Raw genomic sequence first — 18,192 nt, forward strand, 5'->3', positions numbered from 1 at the left:
AAGAGATGGCCCCAACTGTGCAGCTCAGGTAGGCAGTGGGGCTCTGTTGCCTTTTGGTGCCACCAGAACTTGAAGTGCTATAGAGAGATCATGGCTGGTTGTGCAGCAAACTTTTCAACTAAATCAACAAAACGCTGTCCCATAAAGGCTTCGCAGGACCTCTCAAGATTTCGGATTTGTTGAGGACACTGTTGATCTTATGTATTACCTCTCCTTACATTTCATATAACTTATGTTATAAATATGTCATTGTAACTGCTATTATATCTCTTCTTTTACTCTGTCATGTCAGCTCCGTAAGGACAAGGAGCTGATATATGGTTCCCCAGCACTTAGAATGGGGCCAGACATGAAGCAGATGTGCAGTGCACACTTGTTAAATAGACATGTGCCACCCTGCTCCTATAATCCACCCTGGACTGAACAGAAGACAGAATTTGTCATCTGAAAGGCCTGAATTTCAGCTCTGAATCAGCCTCATGTTAGCCATGGTGCCTAACCCCTTTGAGCCTTAGTTTCTTCATGTGTGTACTAGAATTTCTCTGGAGGCTCCTAAAATAAAACAATGAAGCATTTGGACCGATGTTTTATGGATGGAAGCCCTTCTCATCTTCCTGTTCTCTTTTCACCACCCTCTCCCTACCCACTGCCTTTCAGTGGTTGCTCTGCAAACCATGGCTCTGTTTATCTGACGGTTAGAATTTAAGTGGGGAAAGAATGAACACTGTTGCAATAGTGATTCTTTTTCATTATAAAAATCTGCAGAAATGAAAAGCACAGCGGCTAAGCTCGTGAACCTTAGGTGCAGGCTTGTGTTGCCACCAGGCTGCCACTGGACGGATGAAACCAGACCAAAGCAGGCAAACCTCTGCCTCCCTGCAGGGTCTGCAGTGGTAGAATCTGCGTGGGGTGTGAGGCACAAGCAGGGGCCAGGGGACGGGTGGTGGAGAGGTGAGGTGCTTTCTGAGCCATATAGGAAATAGACACTTCAAACCGCAGGAGGGCTGGGCCTCGGGAGGAAGGAGGTGATCACTTTCCTTCAGCTCCCTTCCCAGTTCCTCCCACTGAGAAGACAAGACAGAAGACAGGGAGTTGGTAAAACAGGATGTAAAGTTTATATACAAGAATATAATGTTTATCCGAAATATTTACAGTGTTGGTTAAAGCAATATTTTTACAACTTTTTGGGGTCAACTACTGTGTATATTACAGGTAAGCTACAATGGTTTAATCTGCAAAGTTAAGTAAAAAAGTGTTTTAAACAAAGTTTAAAGTACTCAGGTCAATCATAAAATTGGTCTGTTTTGCCTTTTATTTGAAGAACTCATGCTACGGAGGTTAATGTGGCTTTTATAAATGGAAGTGCTCTACCTGGAAATGCAAAACGCAATACATGCTACAGTTGTTAAGTTCCCAACAGGGATGTTAAATGACAAATGACTTGTTACACGATTCAGGTGCTGATTCAGGCTGCAGCTGAGAGAGGTGCTGAGATAACAGCCAGCTTTATCTCAACTGGGTTTTGGACCCACAACAGAAAAGGGAAAGTTCAGGCCACACAGAAAAGTGAAGCTGTTTGCACGTTACGGCAACGTCAGTGGAAACAGACCCAAACCAAACCAGAAAAATCAAGCCAGAGTCACAGTTGCACCTACGTGAAATAGCTCTTAAGTGACCTTTTTAAAAACTTCATAAAAATCCTTTCGATTTTATTAGTTGGAGTATTTCTACAAGATTTGGGTGGGTTTTTCCTTTATGTGAAGACACCTATCTGATCCTGAGGCCTCCTGGGGCCTTATAAGTCAGGAAATGCTTGGGGTGCAAACGTGCAAAAGGCAGGGGAAGCCGCTCCAGGCCGGAGGAGCCGAGGGAGCGTGCTGGGGAAACCGCGCTGACGTCCCAGAGCAGCGGGGCGGGTCGGCGGGGCCCTGGGAGCGGTCCGCAGCGAGGCTAGCCTGGGACTAGCACTGCAGCTTGCGGATGCTGCGGGAGATGCGCTTGAACTCGCGCTGCCCTTTCTGCCACCGCTTCACGGAGGTGATGACCAGCTCCCCACCCAGCTTCTGCCCCATGACCAGGTAGGGCGCGTTGATGTCGTTCATCTCCTCACACGTGCACTGCAGGCTGTCTTTGAGCCACAGCACCGACTTCTTCAGGTCCTTCTCGGACACTCCGTTCAGCTTGTAAATGGTCTTGCTCTTGGTCTCCAGGATGATTTTGGTGTCTCTATTGATGTAGGTGATCTCCTTCACTTTTATCTTCAGTGCTGTGAACACAGAAGAGGGGCAGGATCACACCAGTGATAAGGAGGGCATAAATCCCCCCGCGTGTCCTAGACTCGCCTGGGAGAGGGAAGAGGAGCTCCCTGGGGTTGATGGGGGCCGCAGGCAGGGGACTGGGAGCTGAGGGCAGCAGGTGGCTCCATTTCTAAAGCCTCAAAGGGTTGATCGGGCACTTTGTTTCAAACCAGCCATCCTTTAAAAACTCCCCTTGTGGACTCAATTGATTTTCCCTCCTTGCCCTGCATTCTGTGTTTGTACGGAGGCTGCATGTGGAGTGTGCTCTCCTCGACAAATGACTTCCCCTATTGGAAAATTCACCATGAAAAGAAATGCCTGACTCTTAGGTGAAACACGATCCTTCTGTGGCTGTAAACTTTAAACTCAATTTATGACGTCGGAGAAGTTCTTGGACAAACCTGTAAGGAAATTATATCACACAATCATTGTTTTCTAAAGAACAGACTACAGGGAAGGAGAATTGATCTTACAGCTGCATTTGATTTGGTAAAGTAACTTGGAGAAAAAATATCCAAGACTCTTTTTAAGAGCACAACATGTTTAGCTGTAAAAGTGTTTTTCTGAAGACCTCATCCTCATATGCTATCATTTGCCTGTCCAAGGCCAAGGCATTTACAGATCATATATGCACTGCTTCCAAGATGGATATGTAGACTCATTAGAATGCTAAGACCCAAAGTAAGTGGTTTACTATAAAGGACACATTTTATAGTCATGGACAGTACGCTTTGGGAAAGAAAACCCTACAAACATACATGCTGGAATTAAATTTCAAAACTCCATGAAGTCAGGGAAGGGATAGAATTTTAAGGTTGAAGGGATAATCTAGGTAAACTCTCTTGTTGGTACACCAAGAATCTGAAATCCAGAGAAATGCAGTGATTTACAAGAGGTCACCCAGTTATGCTGTGCCCCAGCTGAGCCTAATTCTCAGAACTCGAGTCCCCCAGACCACGGGATCTCAGCCACGGTATCGAATCTCTCGTCCTGGCTGGTGCCTTCACGTGCCCAACTATCACGTGTTCACGATTGTTCCATAGAGATTATATGCAGGTGTGACTTCCTGACTCTGATGGAGTTTAGTGCATTGTTTAAGTTAGTAATAGAGGAAGAGGTTTTTTTGGTGAGAAATCACTGCTCTGGAGAGTTCTTTCTTTCTCTGTCAGAGGAATTCAACGAAGTTGGCTTTTCCAGCCGAGCAGGAAACGACTGAAGCTCGGCCAGGTAAATCAAGCGTGCTGGGACTTGGCCAACCACTGTTTGTCTGAGGTGCATCTGGGTCATAATATTGGGTGCTCAGGGTTTTTCGTGAGATGAATCACATGGCAATGTCACATGTTCTGTGGCCTCGGCCTAAGGGCTGGGAGTGGGGAAGGTATATGGTGGGAGAAGTGATTATCATGCTACCTGGGACCCTCATCAACAGCACAGACAGAGCATGTGTGAGATTTTGCCTGGTCAGACTAAACATTCTTGAGCCCAAAACATCAGAAAAATCATCACTTTTAATCAGAGGGAAGACTTATGACTCATCTTTCTCTAGCTATGAAATAACAAACTTTTTAAGAGCTTACCATGGGAAAACTTCAGATGTTTCCTTCCTGGGTTTTCTGCTGGGACCAAATATAGGAATCAAAGCTCTTAAATAACTTTTCCTGCTCTGGATGGAAGGTATGAGGGGGGATGCAGGGTGTGTTGGAGGCAGAGGTGATGATATTGGGTTGGCTAAAAAGTTTGTTCAGGTTTTTTCCCATAATATGTTGTAGACAAATCTGAATGAAGTTTTTAGCCAACCCAATACTGTCTGGTCCAACAAAAGGTTGCATACAGAGGCAGGCAGTTCTAATCTATTCTTTCCTCACCAGTACTTTTCCTACTGAAATCAGGAGGTCTTCTTCATCTTTCTTGTCCTTCAGAAGTGCAGTGGGGAGATTGTCATGCTTTCATGGATGATTCAAGTTAAATACATCAGATTTCTACCTTGTTCCTTCTACCCTTTCATGACTCCCCAAAACTACATAGGCAGTGTGGAAAACCACTTATAAACCAGTATAGGACTCACCCCATACAATTTAAGTTTACTATCCCCCTTGGGACAAAATGAACATGAAGAAACAGAAAACAAACTTGTGAGGTATCTGCATGTGTGATACCTTAAGTGTAATGACTTCCAAGTTGTTCCAAGGTAAGAGAAAGAGAACCCTGGGACAGACAGCCAGCCACACACACACACACACACTTTTTTTACACAGGTCTTAATGCAGCATCTTTAGGAAAGCGATCTTATGTAAGGTAAGCCACTAAACAAGCAGGTAACATATGTGTATGTGTGTGTGTGTGTGTGTGCGTGCCTGAGCCCTAATTTCAATTTTTTTGGAGCTTCACTATATCATGGAAGTCAGGAGAGAGATCTGCACTAAAGCTAGTGCAAAGGCTATAAGCTGCCAGAATAAAATGTCATACATTTTTATATAAACTTTATTTAAATTATATTTTAAAAATTTGCCCTTAAATCCTGAGCATGGAAGCTGAGAACTGTGTTTTGGGTAAGGCTCTGGAACTTTGCGACTGCTGCTGCCAACACGCCTGGCCATCTCCTACTCTGAGAGTTTTTTGTCTTTGAGTATAGACATATGAAACCCCATCATCCCCTTGTGGCTCTTGCTGAGGGGGAGGAGTAGCTCAGAATGAGTTGCCTCCTTCCTTCCCCTTCCTCAGTTGTGTGAAGCTTCTCCTATAGCTATGGATGTCCTAGGAGCACCTAAGGTTAAGCACAGGACACTTCCTGGAAGTGACCTGGGGTTGCCAGGGGCAGTGATTGGTGGTGTCCAGAGTTCCAGGGACCTGGCCAGGTCTGAGGCTTCTGGCTGGTAAGCTGTAAGGAGAGGGTGGGATGTCATTCCTCCACACTATACACTGGAGTGGCTTCTGTCTCCAGGGTGTAGCTGAGTATGTAGAAGTGTTCCTAGAGGTCTGTTAGAGTCTGTTATTATTTGCTAGGACAGAGACCACATCTGTTTACCAGTAACTTCAACCTTCTGCTTGAATAAACACTTTTAAAGGGCATCAACCCCTCAAACACACCAAGAAGTGCCTGCTCTTGGAAGGGGAGGAAAGCATGAATGTCTCAGGAATCTGGGTGAAGTTCTCTGCCACCCCAGCTCTGAATTTAGTGGTGGTCTTATGTCTAGCTGGCTCTTTCGATCCCCACAGAGGCTGGAGGACTCAGAGGAGGTGCTGCTGAAGCTCTGGGTGGACAGCCTCCTCTTAGAGTTCTCCCTTAAGGGAAGGGATCTACACGCCTGGAGCTTGGGAGTTCCTGAGCACTGTGTCATCACAGCACCTTGCATGTATCTTGCCAAAGTAAATTCCTAGCTTTTTTTTTTTTCCAATTCAAGGAAACTCTTTCCACCAGATTATTAACTAGTACCTTGGATATACTCACTGACAGTGGAATACGAGAAGCAGAGCATCATGTTTGGCACTGGACTAAATTTCTATTTGGGGCCCACTTAATGTCTTGAATCTGTTTTACTGAGGCTAATATTTACATGTTTCCATCCCTGGGACACATGTTTAAGTGACTAAAAAGAGAACATGGGCCAGGATCATGCTTGCTGGCAAGAAAAAGCCAAAGGGAAGTGAAAAACATGCCATTTGAAATTCATGATATGAACAATTCTCATTATTTGATTATTGCTTAACAGCAATGACTCTCATCTAAGAAAAGATACAATTCAATACAAGATAGTTAATGTAGAGAGGAAACTAAGATAACCTGTTAGATGATTAGCTCAAGGAAAGATGAGCTGTGATGCTATTTTACCCAAACTTTATCTAGGAAAAGGCTTCCCTTGTGGCTCAGCTGGTAAAAAAATCTTCCTGCAATGCAGGAGACTGGGGTTTGATCCCTGGGTTGGGAAGATCCCCTGGAGAAGTGAAAGGCTACCCACTCCAGTATTCTGGCCTGGAGAGTTACATGGACTGTATAGTCCATTGGGTTGCAAAGACTTTCACTTTACCCAGTAATCGTAACATCTTAATGAATTGTATCTTTAAGTTGTACGGGAAAATAAAACTTTTGTTAGTGTTTACTTACCAAAATCATTTTTACAAAGTGTTTCCATTATGTCGTTGTCATCTTCGTTTTTAGTTTTGCAGGCTTCACATACCTTTGGGGCTAGAAACATGAAACATTAGTAACTTTGCTTGAAAGGAAACAGCAGGTGGCATTTGTAAACAACTCACTCTAGGGGCTTCTTCAGGCAAGAGGGACAATTGTCCTGGAAGACCCCCAACTCTGCTCCATTTAAAACAGAAGGACCACTCACGCCTAAGAGTGTGCCATGCCTCCCAGTTTTTTTTTTTTTTTTGACAGGCAAAAATGCCCACATACTGTGAACAGGTATTCCCAGTGGTGGGGTGTGGGGGTGCGGCTGCAGGTAGCTGAGACAGGTTGTAGCTTTTCGCTCTTCCTCTCACTCCTGGGACAAACACAGTCTCTGAAAAAGTTAGCCCCAAGGCCTCTCTGAGGAGAAAGCAGTAAAAGATCCTTGAAGGATTCTGGAAAACAAGCAACGACCAACGATGGCCAAAAGATCATCTTTCTCAGCTGCAGGCCACCAGTGCAGCCTGGCCTCTGCTGGCTTTTCAGCCAAGCTGCTTCGGGGGGCGCCAGGGGGATGGAGTCATCTCAAGGGAGTTTCAAGTCTGGACTGGGTGAGGGGGCTAGTGCGGTAAGGCTAGCGTCTGAGCTATTCTTTCGAAGCACACCTCCCTGGCAGTTCCAGCCTGCTCTAACTGGGCCTGGGTCACCTCGTGCTTTCTGCCAAGCTTGTGCTTGAGTTAGGCAGCATTTATTTACTCCTCCCTGGTGCAGGTTCTTCTTTCCTCTCTTTGCCTGTTTCAGACGCTCGAAAACAAGCAGACAAAACAACAACAACAAAACCCAAACAAACAAAAACCCGAAGCTTTTCCAGAAGCCAAAGGAAGTTGAAGCAAACTGTCTCTGGGGTCTGACCAAACCCAGGAATGTGCACTAGCTCAATTATGAGAGAGCCGGCTAAGGGCTCTTCTGAGTGCGATTCCTTGGGAAAAAGGGCAAGAAGAAAACATTCATTTTCTCTCACATATAAATGTACTAATACTGTCTTTAAAATTTAGGTGAAAGTTAATTAATATGAAATTGCGTTTTCACGGGAAAGAAAACCTGTATGACTCATTTTGGAAGTTATTTATCAGTCTGGAGAAAGTGCAGAGCAGATTTTGAAAAATGCAAACTTTTATTGTGAAGGGGGAAATTTTTTTTTTTTTGAGAAATGTAGTATATAAAGTTGGTGCAGATTGTGAAAAATAAAAACAAAAGCAATATACATAAAACTGCCCTTAACTTCCCTCTCTCAAACAAAATGAAACTTTTCCAATTAGGGGCTCTAAGAATGTATATAAAATGTTACTAACCTGTATTGGTTGGTCTGTGGTATATGTTGGACAAATGTTTGAAATATGCCAAACATTTGCAATAAATTATAAATCTAACCAATAAGATGATTGCAGACTCATGGTGCCTGCCAGGAAAGATTGCTAAGCAACTTTGCATTTTCTTTAACTAATGATGGCTGTAGGAAAACAATTAGAGATTGAAAGGGAGATGCTGCTGGAGCCCTGAAAGGGATTAGGAAGCCCCCTTTCTGTCCCGGGGGACCTAAATCAGCTCAGACACATTGTATATGTTTTCCTTTCAGGAAGAATATCAAGCGCCCATGAGGTTTTCATTGCTTTGATGGTTTTTGTGCAGGAACTCCCCCTCTGTTTTCAAAAAAAACTTGGGAAACTCTCTTTTGCACGATTTTCTCCAGTTAATTAAAACCACTCCTAAGATAAAAGCTGATTAGTGATAGAAAAATGAGTTCTGGAGATTCCCTTTGTGCTTCTTTCTTGGACACCTGGGCACTTTACAACCAAAGCTGAACTTTCAACACACATGAGCCAGCCCTACTTTTTATTTTCAAAGCCTGAATGGCAAACAGAGAGTGCCTTAAAAGACTATCTGTTTGCACATTTTGGCGATTGTGGCTGTAGGGAATGTCCCTGCGTCTAGAATCCTGCCCAGTGGTAAAAACGTGCTGCGTGAGATTCAGGCCCGGGTGCTCTGGCCAGGGTGCTCACCCGCCAACTCCTCCACGGAGGGCCACTTCCAACTCTCTCAATCGCGGCCCCCGTGCTAGCATCTTTTAAAAGAATTGTGCATGTATCTACAAAGGAAAGACCTCTTTCAGTTTTACATTTTCTTCGCTCCCCTCCAACCCCGCCTGGCGCCTCCCTTTTCAACTGTTCCTGTGAAAGAGCAATTGGTATAACAGGGGAGGGGAATGAGAGACTTGGGTGTGTACTTTTTTTGTGTGTGTGTGTGTGGGTTGATTATCTCAGTTTTGTCACGCTGACACATCAGGGCAAGGAGAGCGTCTGCCCCGCCTGGGACTGGCACCCCGGCGGGGACGCAACGGGATCCCGTAGGGTCTTCGTGGAGCTGGTGGTGGGGTGTAATAAGGAGGAGGGCTTACCTTCCTCTGTAGCCGGCAGGAGGTGGTCGCTGCTAGCGAGGGGGATGCAAAGGTCGTTGTCCTGGGGGAAGCGGTCGCAGTCGAGCATGTCGGGCCAGGGGAAGCCGAAGGCGGACATGACCGGAGCGCAGCGGTCCTTCACCTGCACGCAGAGCGAGTGGCACGGCTGGATGGTCTCGTCCAGGTCGTCGAGGCAGACGGGAGCGAAGAGCGAGCACAGGAACTTCTTGGTGTCCGGGTGGCACTGCTTCATGACCAGCGGGATCCAGGCGCCCGCCTGCTCCAGCACCTCCTTCATGGTCTCGTGGCCCAGCAGGTTGGGCAGCCGCATGTTCTGGTACTCTATGCCGTGGCACAGCTGCAGGTTGGCCGGGATGGGCTTGCAGTTGCTGCGCTTGTAGGGGAAGTCGGACTGGCCGAAGAAGAGCCCGCGCGCCGAGCCCAAGCAGCAGTGCGAGGCGAGGACGATCAGCAGCAGGGAGCCGGGGCCCTGCGGCATCGTGGGTGCGCGACCCCCGGGGGGGCGGAGGGAGCCAAGCCGGTGAAGCGGCGGGTGTGGGGGCCGCAGCTCTTCCCGGGTCCGCTCGCAGCGCTTGGCGCGGCTCCGGGGCCTGGAAATCAGCGCCGAGACGCCGGGCGCGCGGGGGACTGCGCGGGCGAGGTTCTGCGCTGGGCTCCGCGCTGAAAGCCCGCGCGCAGCTCCAGGTGGGCTCCGACCCGGGGGAGCAGAGTGAGCCGCAGCTGGGGCCCGGCCAGAGTTTTCTTGGCCTTTTTTATGCAAATCTGGAGGTGGGCGGGGGGGAGCAAGGGAGGAGCCAGTGGAGAGTAATCCGAGGAGGGTCGGTCACTACTCTCTGCGTCTGGTGTTCCGTTGAGAATGCCCCTCACGCGCTCCCTGGAAGGAAATTCTGGCTGCGCCCACCGGCCCATGTTCCCCCCGCCCCGCAGGACGCTGCCAAGCGCGCGCTCTAGGACCGCAGTAAACAACAAACAAACAATAAATAGAAGAGCCTGGCGGTTGCGCCCCAACAGTGAGCGTGCAGGGAGCGGGCTGCGGGAGATGGAGGGACGCGAACGGCGGTCTCGTAGCCAAGTCCCGAGGGAACGCGCACTGCCCCCCGCGTGGCCCGGGCCGGGGGTTGTCTGACCCCAGCCCGAAGTTTCTGCTGGGCCCGGGGCTGCGGGGCGGAACTGCATTCCCGGCGGCCGCGAGCCAGCTGCCGGCCCTCTCTTTGTGCCCGCAGTCCACGCCAGGGTCCGGCCTGCCCGAGGCCGCTCGGCGAGGCTGCTTTCCTCTCGGATCCCCAGCCGCGGTTCTCAGTCTGGCCCACCCGTGCAGAGTGCTCCCGCCTGCCCTTTCAAAAGGCAGAGAATTTTTACGAGTAGAGTCGTCAGAGCAAAACTTTTGCATGAAAAAGGGAATGTCAATAAAACGCTGGGGGTGTTGTGTTGGGGGTAAGTCTGGAAAAGTTTGTCACTGTGGAAGCGCCTCTACAGAGTCTCGTCAGAATCACACATGACTGCCCATTTCCCGGTTTGGGAGAAGAGACCTGCCTCCCCTTCCGAAATGAACCGGAAGACTCGAGACCCGAAAGCACCGCGCCCTCTAACCCGCTCCGTACCTGGCGGCGGGCACTCAGGGGTATGTGCCTTCAGGGCACAGATTGGGAAGGCTGGTGCTGGGCACAGGGGGCTGGCAGAAAGTGCGCCAGGTGGGCAGGCAGGGAAGGGGTAGGGGGCAGGGGAAGAAGCTCTGCCTTGACGCCCACGAAGCCTTGGCAGAGGTCGCTCCTTCGTCCTACACAATGCCAGCGGGCACCGTGCAGGGCGCCAGGTGTACGGAGGCGAAGCAAGAGGTCGGTCTGTGCGCCCGCGGAGCTGGGGACTCCAGCTCGTGGAGGACTCCAAAAAGTAAGTTCACAGCTGTAACCCGAGGCTAGGGGGCCTCAGGAGGAAGGCGTGTGTGTGTGTGTGTCTGTGTGTGTGTGTGTGTGTGTCTGTGTGTGTGTGTGTATGGCGAGGGGGGGTGCTCCTTTCTCCTAATCCCCCAAGTTTCCCCTAGGGGCTGGTTGATCGTCTCCACTCCCTAACCCCCCCCTGGCAATTTGGCGGTGCAGGTCCAAAGAGAGAATCCCCGGAGAGCGGGCCGCCACGGGTCTTTCATATGGAAGGTGGGCGCATTGTTATTCCTTCCCAGCCACCCAGAGCCATCTGTAGGCTCCTTCTCAGCCTCTCTATTTCCCTCCTTCCGGAAGATGCTTTGGCTTTGGCGGCCTTCCAGGCCCAAGTCGCCCGCCACTGCTTAGAGGAGGGGGTTAATGTGTGGGTGGCGAAAGCCCACTTAGTGTTTTCTCCTGGCCGTGAATACAGCAGAAACATCGCCACCTGTAAGGAGAATATCTTTTGATTCTGACCCAAACATCTGGGTCCCTAAAGAGCAGCTTGCATCTTTTCTCCTTCGCGCCGATGCTCTGCCGGGGAAGGGCCAGCCGCGGCAGCGAAAGGCCGCGCTCCTCCACGGAAAGGGTCCTGGGTCTTTTCGGGTCTAACTAATAAGCCCCGCTCCGCAGTACAAAGTACTTTGAAAAATAAACCTCAATAAAACAGAAGCACACTGAACCTAGCAGCTGATCGAAGCTTCAGTTCTAAGAGATGTTAAAACTTGGGCCCGGGGCTGGGATGATGGCCCTCCCACCTCCACCGCCCCAAGCCCCAACGCCCTCCCCAGGGTCGCCTCCGCTTCTCAGAGGCCCTCGGCGGTCAAGAGCCTGGGGAACAAGGAGCTGGAAGCCAGTGGGGGTGGTTCGAGGCGGTGAGCGGCCGAGTGCCGGGGAGAGGCTGGGGACCCAGGCGCCCTTCGGCCGGTGCGGCCGGAGGCATTGTTTCGAGAGCCCGCGCGGCCCCACTGGCCGCCAGGGGGCGCCGGGAGCCGCAGGAGGGTCGGCATCGCCGCGGCGTGTGCCGTGGATCCCGGCATCGCGGCCCGGTCCCCTGCCGGATCCGGGGTCGCGGCCCCTCCGCGCGTCCCGCCACCCTGCCCAGACCTCACCCTCGCGCGCTGCGTCTTCCTCTCCCGCTTCGGGTGGCGCCCTGCTCCCTTTCCCTTCGGCAACCAGTTCCCGCCTGGCCTAGAGCGTGTGCGCGTTGACAGTGGAGCTCGCCCGGCAAGCAGATTGCCGGCGAACAGGGGAATAACCTCTTACAAGGCCGGGACGCGGGCGCTGCCCTTCGTGTGTGTGCAAGACGCACGAACACGGCGCTTGGTGACCGGGGCGGCGCGCTCCCCAGCCCGGGCCTCTGTGCCGCCGCAGAGATGGGCGCACGCGGGGCAGCCCGGCGGCGCCTTCGGTGACCCGGACTCCTCTGCGCTCCGTGCTGTCCCTTGGGCCTATGGGCCTCCTCCTACCCATGCAGTTTATCGGAACACGTCAGACTTTTCTTTGTTTTCCACACGGAGAGTCAATGTTACCTTCCTCACCAATCCACAACCTACTCCTCTGGGGTCAAATTAGTGGTTGTCGGTTTTAGGAACGGAAACTATTCACCCAAACTCAGGGTAAGTAGTGGTGGGTGTCCACTCCTTAGAGAAGCCTCCCCACCCTCGCCACACACACACACACACGCAAACTCAGGGTAAGTAGTGGTGGGTGTCCACTCCTCAGAGAGCCTCCCCACCCTCGCCACACACACACACACACACACACACACACTCAGGGTAAGTAGTGGTGGGTGTCCACTCCTCAGCCTCCCCACCCTCGCCACACACACACACACACACACACACACACACACTCAGGGTAAGTAGTGGTGGGTGTCCGCTCCTCAGAGAGCCTCCCCACCCTCGCCACACACACACACACACACACACACTCAGGGTAAGTAGTGGTGGGTGTCCACTCCTCAGAGAGCCTCCCCACCCTCGCCACACACACACACACACACACACACACACACTCAGGGTAAGTAGTGGTGGATGTCCACTCCTCGAAGGGGGCCTCCCCACCCTCTCCCCACCCCAAACACAGAACCACATCCCACCCTAATCCTGTAGGCCTGAGAACCTGGACAACCCCGTGTTCTGGACTTGGCCCTCTTTTTCTGCTAGTTTTCTGTTGTCAAGGCACTGAAGAATGTTGAGGCACAAAAAAAGTTCCTGTCAGTCTTCCGAGAACAATTCGGCTGCTTGGTTCAACCTGTGATGGCTGGAAGAGTTTCTGGGCAGGCAGGACCCTCACTCTGACGCTCAGAGCTTCTGCCCTGGGGCGGGGGCGGCGGAGGCGTTCTCCCAGCCGGGAGCAGCCGGACCCCTGCGTCGGCTCTGCTTCGGCGGGGAACCCGGGAAAACGCGTCCCCTCCACCCCAGCCCCTCGAGAATAGGAGAGTAAAGAGAGTTCGGACGAGAGCGGGTGCAGGCAAGAAGCGGGAGCACGAATACTTGTAATAAGCCGACGTCTTAGTTTCTCCGGATCTAGCACCGGTGGAGGGGAACCTCGAACTGAAAACAAGCTTCTTAGCCCCCCGTGTCCATACCACTGACCCCCTCTTCCTCTACACTGCGGAGCTTGGCTTTCAACTCTCCTTGTTAAAATGCACAGCCTCTTGGGACTTAAGCCTTTACACCAACTCGAGTGTGGGGAAGAACGCAGTTACAGAGGGCAAGGCCGGAGCGCCCTGGGGAAGCACTCCCCGCGCCGAAGCCCTAACAGGCCGGCCGAGTGCCTCCCCTGTACCCGGAAATCTCACTGCCACTCGGCAGGGGGGTGTGATTAGCATCATTTTGAAAAGGAGTAGTCACTGAGGCACGGAGGGGTGAAGTAACCGGAAGCGGGTCACACAGCTCGTGGCCCGTCTGTCGGAGCCGCAGGGGCCTCGGCGGCTGTGGGGATGCCCGCGGACCGATCGGGCGTCCGGGGCTGCGCGGAGGTTTGGCTTTGGCCGCGCGCCCGCGGGCTGTGTGGGTGACGTCACCTTCTCCTGGGACTAGGTCCCCGGGTGGGGTTCGCGGCGGCCACTTGGGGGCGCCATTTCCAAAACAGATGGTTTCCCCATGAGGGCTGCGAATCGACTTCCTTTACTCAGCTGGCTCAGTTGAGAGCTATTTTATCTTTTTACACGTTGGGCGTGAGGTTTTCTTTTTTAAAAAAATGTGCAGCAGGAACCGGAGTTATTTGGTTCTTTCGCCTTTGGGGCTCCCTTGCACCCACCGTTGGGACGCCGACGGCCGCTGGACTAGAAAGCGCAGGGCGCAAACGCGCGCGGGGCGAGTCGACTCCCGCCCTCGGAGCCCAGCGGGTCACTTGCGGATTTCCGATACCGAGGTCCCGGTCTGCAACAGCAAAGCCTTTGCCTCTCGCCTTTTAGGAAAAGTCAAGGCTGAGAGCGAACAGTTTACCAACTACTAACCCGAGCTCTCTCGCCTATCTCTTTAAGATCTAAGGGGCCGGCGGGCCCGAGATCGGTGCTGCGAGAGCGAGCGAAAGGCCCAGGGAGTCTCTGACTCGGCGAGCTGGCAGAGGAAGGCAGCTGGAGGGGCGGCGGGGACGGGTCGGCGCTCTGGCGGAGCGCAGGCGCAGGGCTCGGGGTGACGGTTCTTTGGGGGCGAAACAGGAGTTGTCCCCCGGCCCTACTGGGCCGCGAAGCGAGACGTGTAATTGCTGAGATCTGTGTGAACTCTCTTTTTGGGGGTGGGAGTCTTTTAGTATCAAGTACAGCGAACTCGTTCTTTGAGAAAGATCTGAAGGCAATGTGGATGGATGGATGCTTTTGGAGCTCCATAGAAAACGATTGAAAAACATTCGCTCCAAAATGGTAAAACACACACACACACACGCACACGCACACACACACACACACAATTACACCTACGGCGATCATCTACTAATGCAACAGATCCTTTTCTTGCTCTTCCCCAGTCCTGGAGGGGAAAGCCGGCTTGGGATGAACTGAGAAAGCTGTCTGACGATATGCTTTCCCCAGGAACAGCTAGAGGCTCATTACTGAGACTGCCTGCTCTGGGAGACACCAGTTTTCATTTTCCTTCTCTTCTTCCCTCAGTGGGAAAATGACCTAGACATTTGGGGTATTCTAAGATTGGAACTAGCACATGGTCTGTCCTACTTGCAACCCTGGTCTGCCTCAAAACACAACACAACAAAATCAAAACAAAGAAATCTAACCGATGAAGCCAAAGGCACCCGGCGTGGTTCAGTGGCTGGAAGGAGATTGCATTTCTGTTCAGTGCAGGTGTCCTCCCCAGAAACTATTTGTTTACAGTTGGAAGTCTCGAGTCTGTTGGAACAGTAGTGATTCCTTGGTCTTGGGGCTTCAGAAACTTGGAATTTGTGTCCCCCCACCTAGTCCGCTGGGCATTCTTACTTAGAGATCCTGAGCGCGGCAAGGAACCTTGTGGGTACTTTCCCTTTCTTCTTCCTTGTCTCTTTCTTCCCAATTTCCCCCTCTCTTCCTGGGGTCCCAGTAGTTTATTGTTCACTGATGTGTTGCAACTGCTGATGAGACTCTTGGAATGAAGCATCTCTTAATTACTCACATTAGGGAATCCTGAATGGAAAGTGCAAAATCCCAAGGTCACTCATAGAGGGCGGTCCAGAAGCCACAGGGCATTTCTGGTAAGAAAGGCATGCTCCGTAGTCTGATTTGAACAGCAGGGGTCACTGGCTAAGCTGGTGTTTCACTCTAGTGGGAATTTATTGCCATCAGATAAGAGCACAAAGTCAATGCAATAAAGTCTGTTGAGGCTAAAGCAACAGATGGAATCTGAGTTCCTGCACGCATGCACGATCTTTCCAGGGACAAATCCCCAAATCAAAGGCCCTTTGTCACTCTTACTGAAATTACTTTTAGGGACACCTTTTCATACTCTGTGTGTGTTTTAAGGTCTTTCTCTGTGAGGCAAATTTTTATGTTTCCCCAAATAAGACATTTGTCAGACTCATTAGAGTGATTCATTCCTTTGTGACATACTCAGTAAGTCACAGGTATTCACAGTGACAAATCTGTAAATTAGAGAAAAAAAAATTGCTTTTATTTGATTTAGGGCTGATAGTGTAACCTGTAACTTCAGACTACAATATCCAGCATACACAGACTCAGCACTGACTGAATTTGTTAGCACTGAATGTTAACAAAATTTCATTAGCAAGCCTAGTATTTCTTAATAGCTTGTAAATCTCCATTGATCAAGGGCTTCCCTGGTGGCTCGGATGGTAAACTGTCTGCCTGCAATGTGGGAGACTCCGGTTTGATCCCTGGGTTGGGAAGACCCCTTAGAGAAGGAAATGGCACCCCACTCCAGGACTCTTGCCTGGAAAATCCCATGGATGGAGGAGCCTGGTGGGCTACAGTCCATGGGGTCACAAAGAGTCGGACATGACTGAGTGACTTCGCTTTCCTTTCCTGTAAATCTCCAGTGGTATAGTGGGGAGTGAAATATTACATAAAAATAACATTTCTAAATGTTAAATTGGGTTTTTGAGAGATGGCCAGTCTGTGGAATATCTAGTGATCATATTAGCCATGTTGTCCAGAGCTTTGCTGTTTTCCCTTAGTTTCCTTGAAATCTTAATTAATTAAAGTAATTCATGACAAGTTTTGCCCTGGAAGAAAATAAAGAAAAAAGAGTGCTTTTATGAGGACAGCTTATTATTATTTGTACTAGTTCAGAACATTTTCTATGTCCAGGTTTGTCTGTATTAGAGCTTCAAAATGAGCAAGATTATCTGATGTTTTATCAGTTCTTCCCTGGAATAAATACTGAAAACATGTCTTTATGCTGTTTGGTATTATTGAGACTTCTACTTCTCATGCTAGTTACTGCTGCTGCTGCTAAGTCACTTCAGTCGTGTCCGACTGTGCGACCCCACAGACGGCAGCCCACCAGGCTCCCCCGTCCCTGGGATTCTCCAGGCAAGAACACTGGAGTGGCTTGCCATTTCCTTCTCCAAGGCATGAAAGTGAAAAGTGAAAGTGAAGTCGCTCAGTTGTGTCTGACTCAGTGACCCCATGGACTGCAGCCTACCAGGCTCCTTTGTCCATGGGAGTTTCCAGGCAAGAGTGCTGGAGTGGGCTGCCATTGCCTTCTCCATGCTAGTTACTATTCCATTCAAAACAGTTGGGTGTGGTGGAAGAGTGGAATGGTGGGGGCGGTTATCAATCGTGCTTATACTCTGCTTCAAAACAGATTTCTTTTGTTTCTGGTGAGACTTTGTGTTATTCCCTAGGTTATTCTCCTGGTGTATGGAAGACTTGGGCAGGTAGTCACTGAATTATTTCCATGGAATGTTACCATGTCATCAGAGGCAGGACAAATACTCTTGTTCTTCTTTAACCATGGATGATGTAATTACCAGACTAATGCCTTAAAGAAGGAATTCCTCAAGTTCCTTGGGATTTAATTCCATTCATCCAATCAAAAGATTAGTGGGCCTCTATTACATACTGTGGGAGTAATCAAGAGGTCTCCACCTTCAAAGGGTTTATGGTTTAATATTTGTAGGTAAAATTTCTACTTCCTTGTATTTACTTTAAAGGTGAAGATGGCACCTATTTCTGAAGATAAACACTTCCCATTGCATTTAGATAAAGAGCTGTGGGGCTGACAGAGTTTCTCACAGAGGGAAATATGTGCTGTGGGTCATGTTTGAGAACCTGAGTTCCCTTTTGTGACAGAATATAGTCATAAACCTTGTTATAAAGCCTTCTGTAAGAGATCTTGAGAACAACAGATGTTCTTTGTCCTTACATAGGACCAACTTAAACTATTGATAACAAAAGGAGATTGCATTCTGTGCAGTTTATGACCTTACTATCAGAAGAATATTCAATGTCTAAAAAACCCTAAACTATAATAGGAACGTGGGAAATTCTCATTAACCACCAGATAAATAATGTTTCTTTCACAGATGCATTTCCCAAACTGATAGCAGACAGCTGAATGGAGGACTGAAGGAATGAATTGAAAAGTAAATCAGGTGAACGTGAAACTTACTCATAAATTGCTCCCCTACCCTGACCAATGCCTGTAGTTTGTAAAGGTAATACATGTAAAAAATACAGGCAACACAGAGAATTATAAAAAGGAAAGTGGAAATCTTTTAACTTCACTGCCCAGATTGACCAAAAAAAGGAAATGTAAATTTTATTTTCCTAACTTAAGATAAAATGAATACACACAAAGCTTTATAAGGATGCAATCATACATGCATACTGTTTGGAACAACTTTCCATAGGTCAACAAATGCTGATCTATGTCAAAGCAAGTTACCTTTGAATATAATATTTGGCGCATGTTCAGTTTCATGAGGGAGTTCCTC

At 49.7% G+C, this 18,192-nt stretch overlaps 1 protein-coding gene across 1 annotated transcript; it reads right to left on the reverse strand.

Annotated features, from left to right (window-relative positions):
• Nucleotides 1,093-9,637, reverse strand: SFRP2 (secreted frizzled related protein 2). Its single transcript, XM_013970497.2, has 3 exons — nucleotides 8,864-9,637; nucleotides 6,400-6,480; nucleotides 1,093-2,266 (listed from the first exon to the last, which is right to left on the reverse strand). Exons 1-3 carry the CDS (start codon nucleotides 9,360-9,362, stop codon nucleotides 1,962-1,964), a joined length of 885 nt encoding a protein of 294 aa, XP_013825951.1. The 5' UTR covers nucleotides 9,363-9,637; the 3' UTR covers nucleotides 1,093-1,961.

Source organism: Capra hircus, chromosome 17, assembly GCF_001704415.2.
Source record: "Capra hircus breed San Clemente chromosome 17, ASM170441v1, whole genome shotgun sequence".
Taxonomy (NCBI): domain Eukaryota; kingdom Metazoa; phylum Chordata; class Mammalia; order Artiodactyla; family Bovidae; genus Capra; species Capra hircus.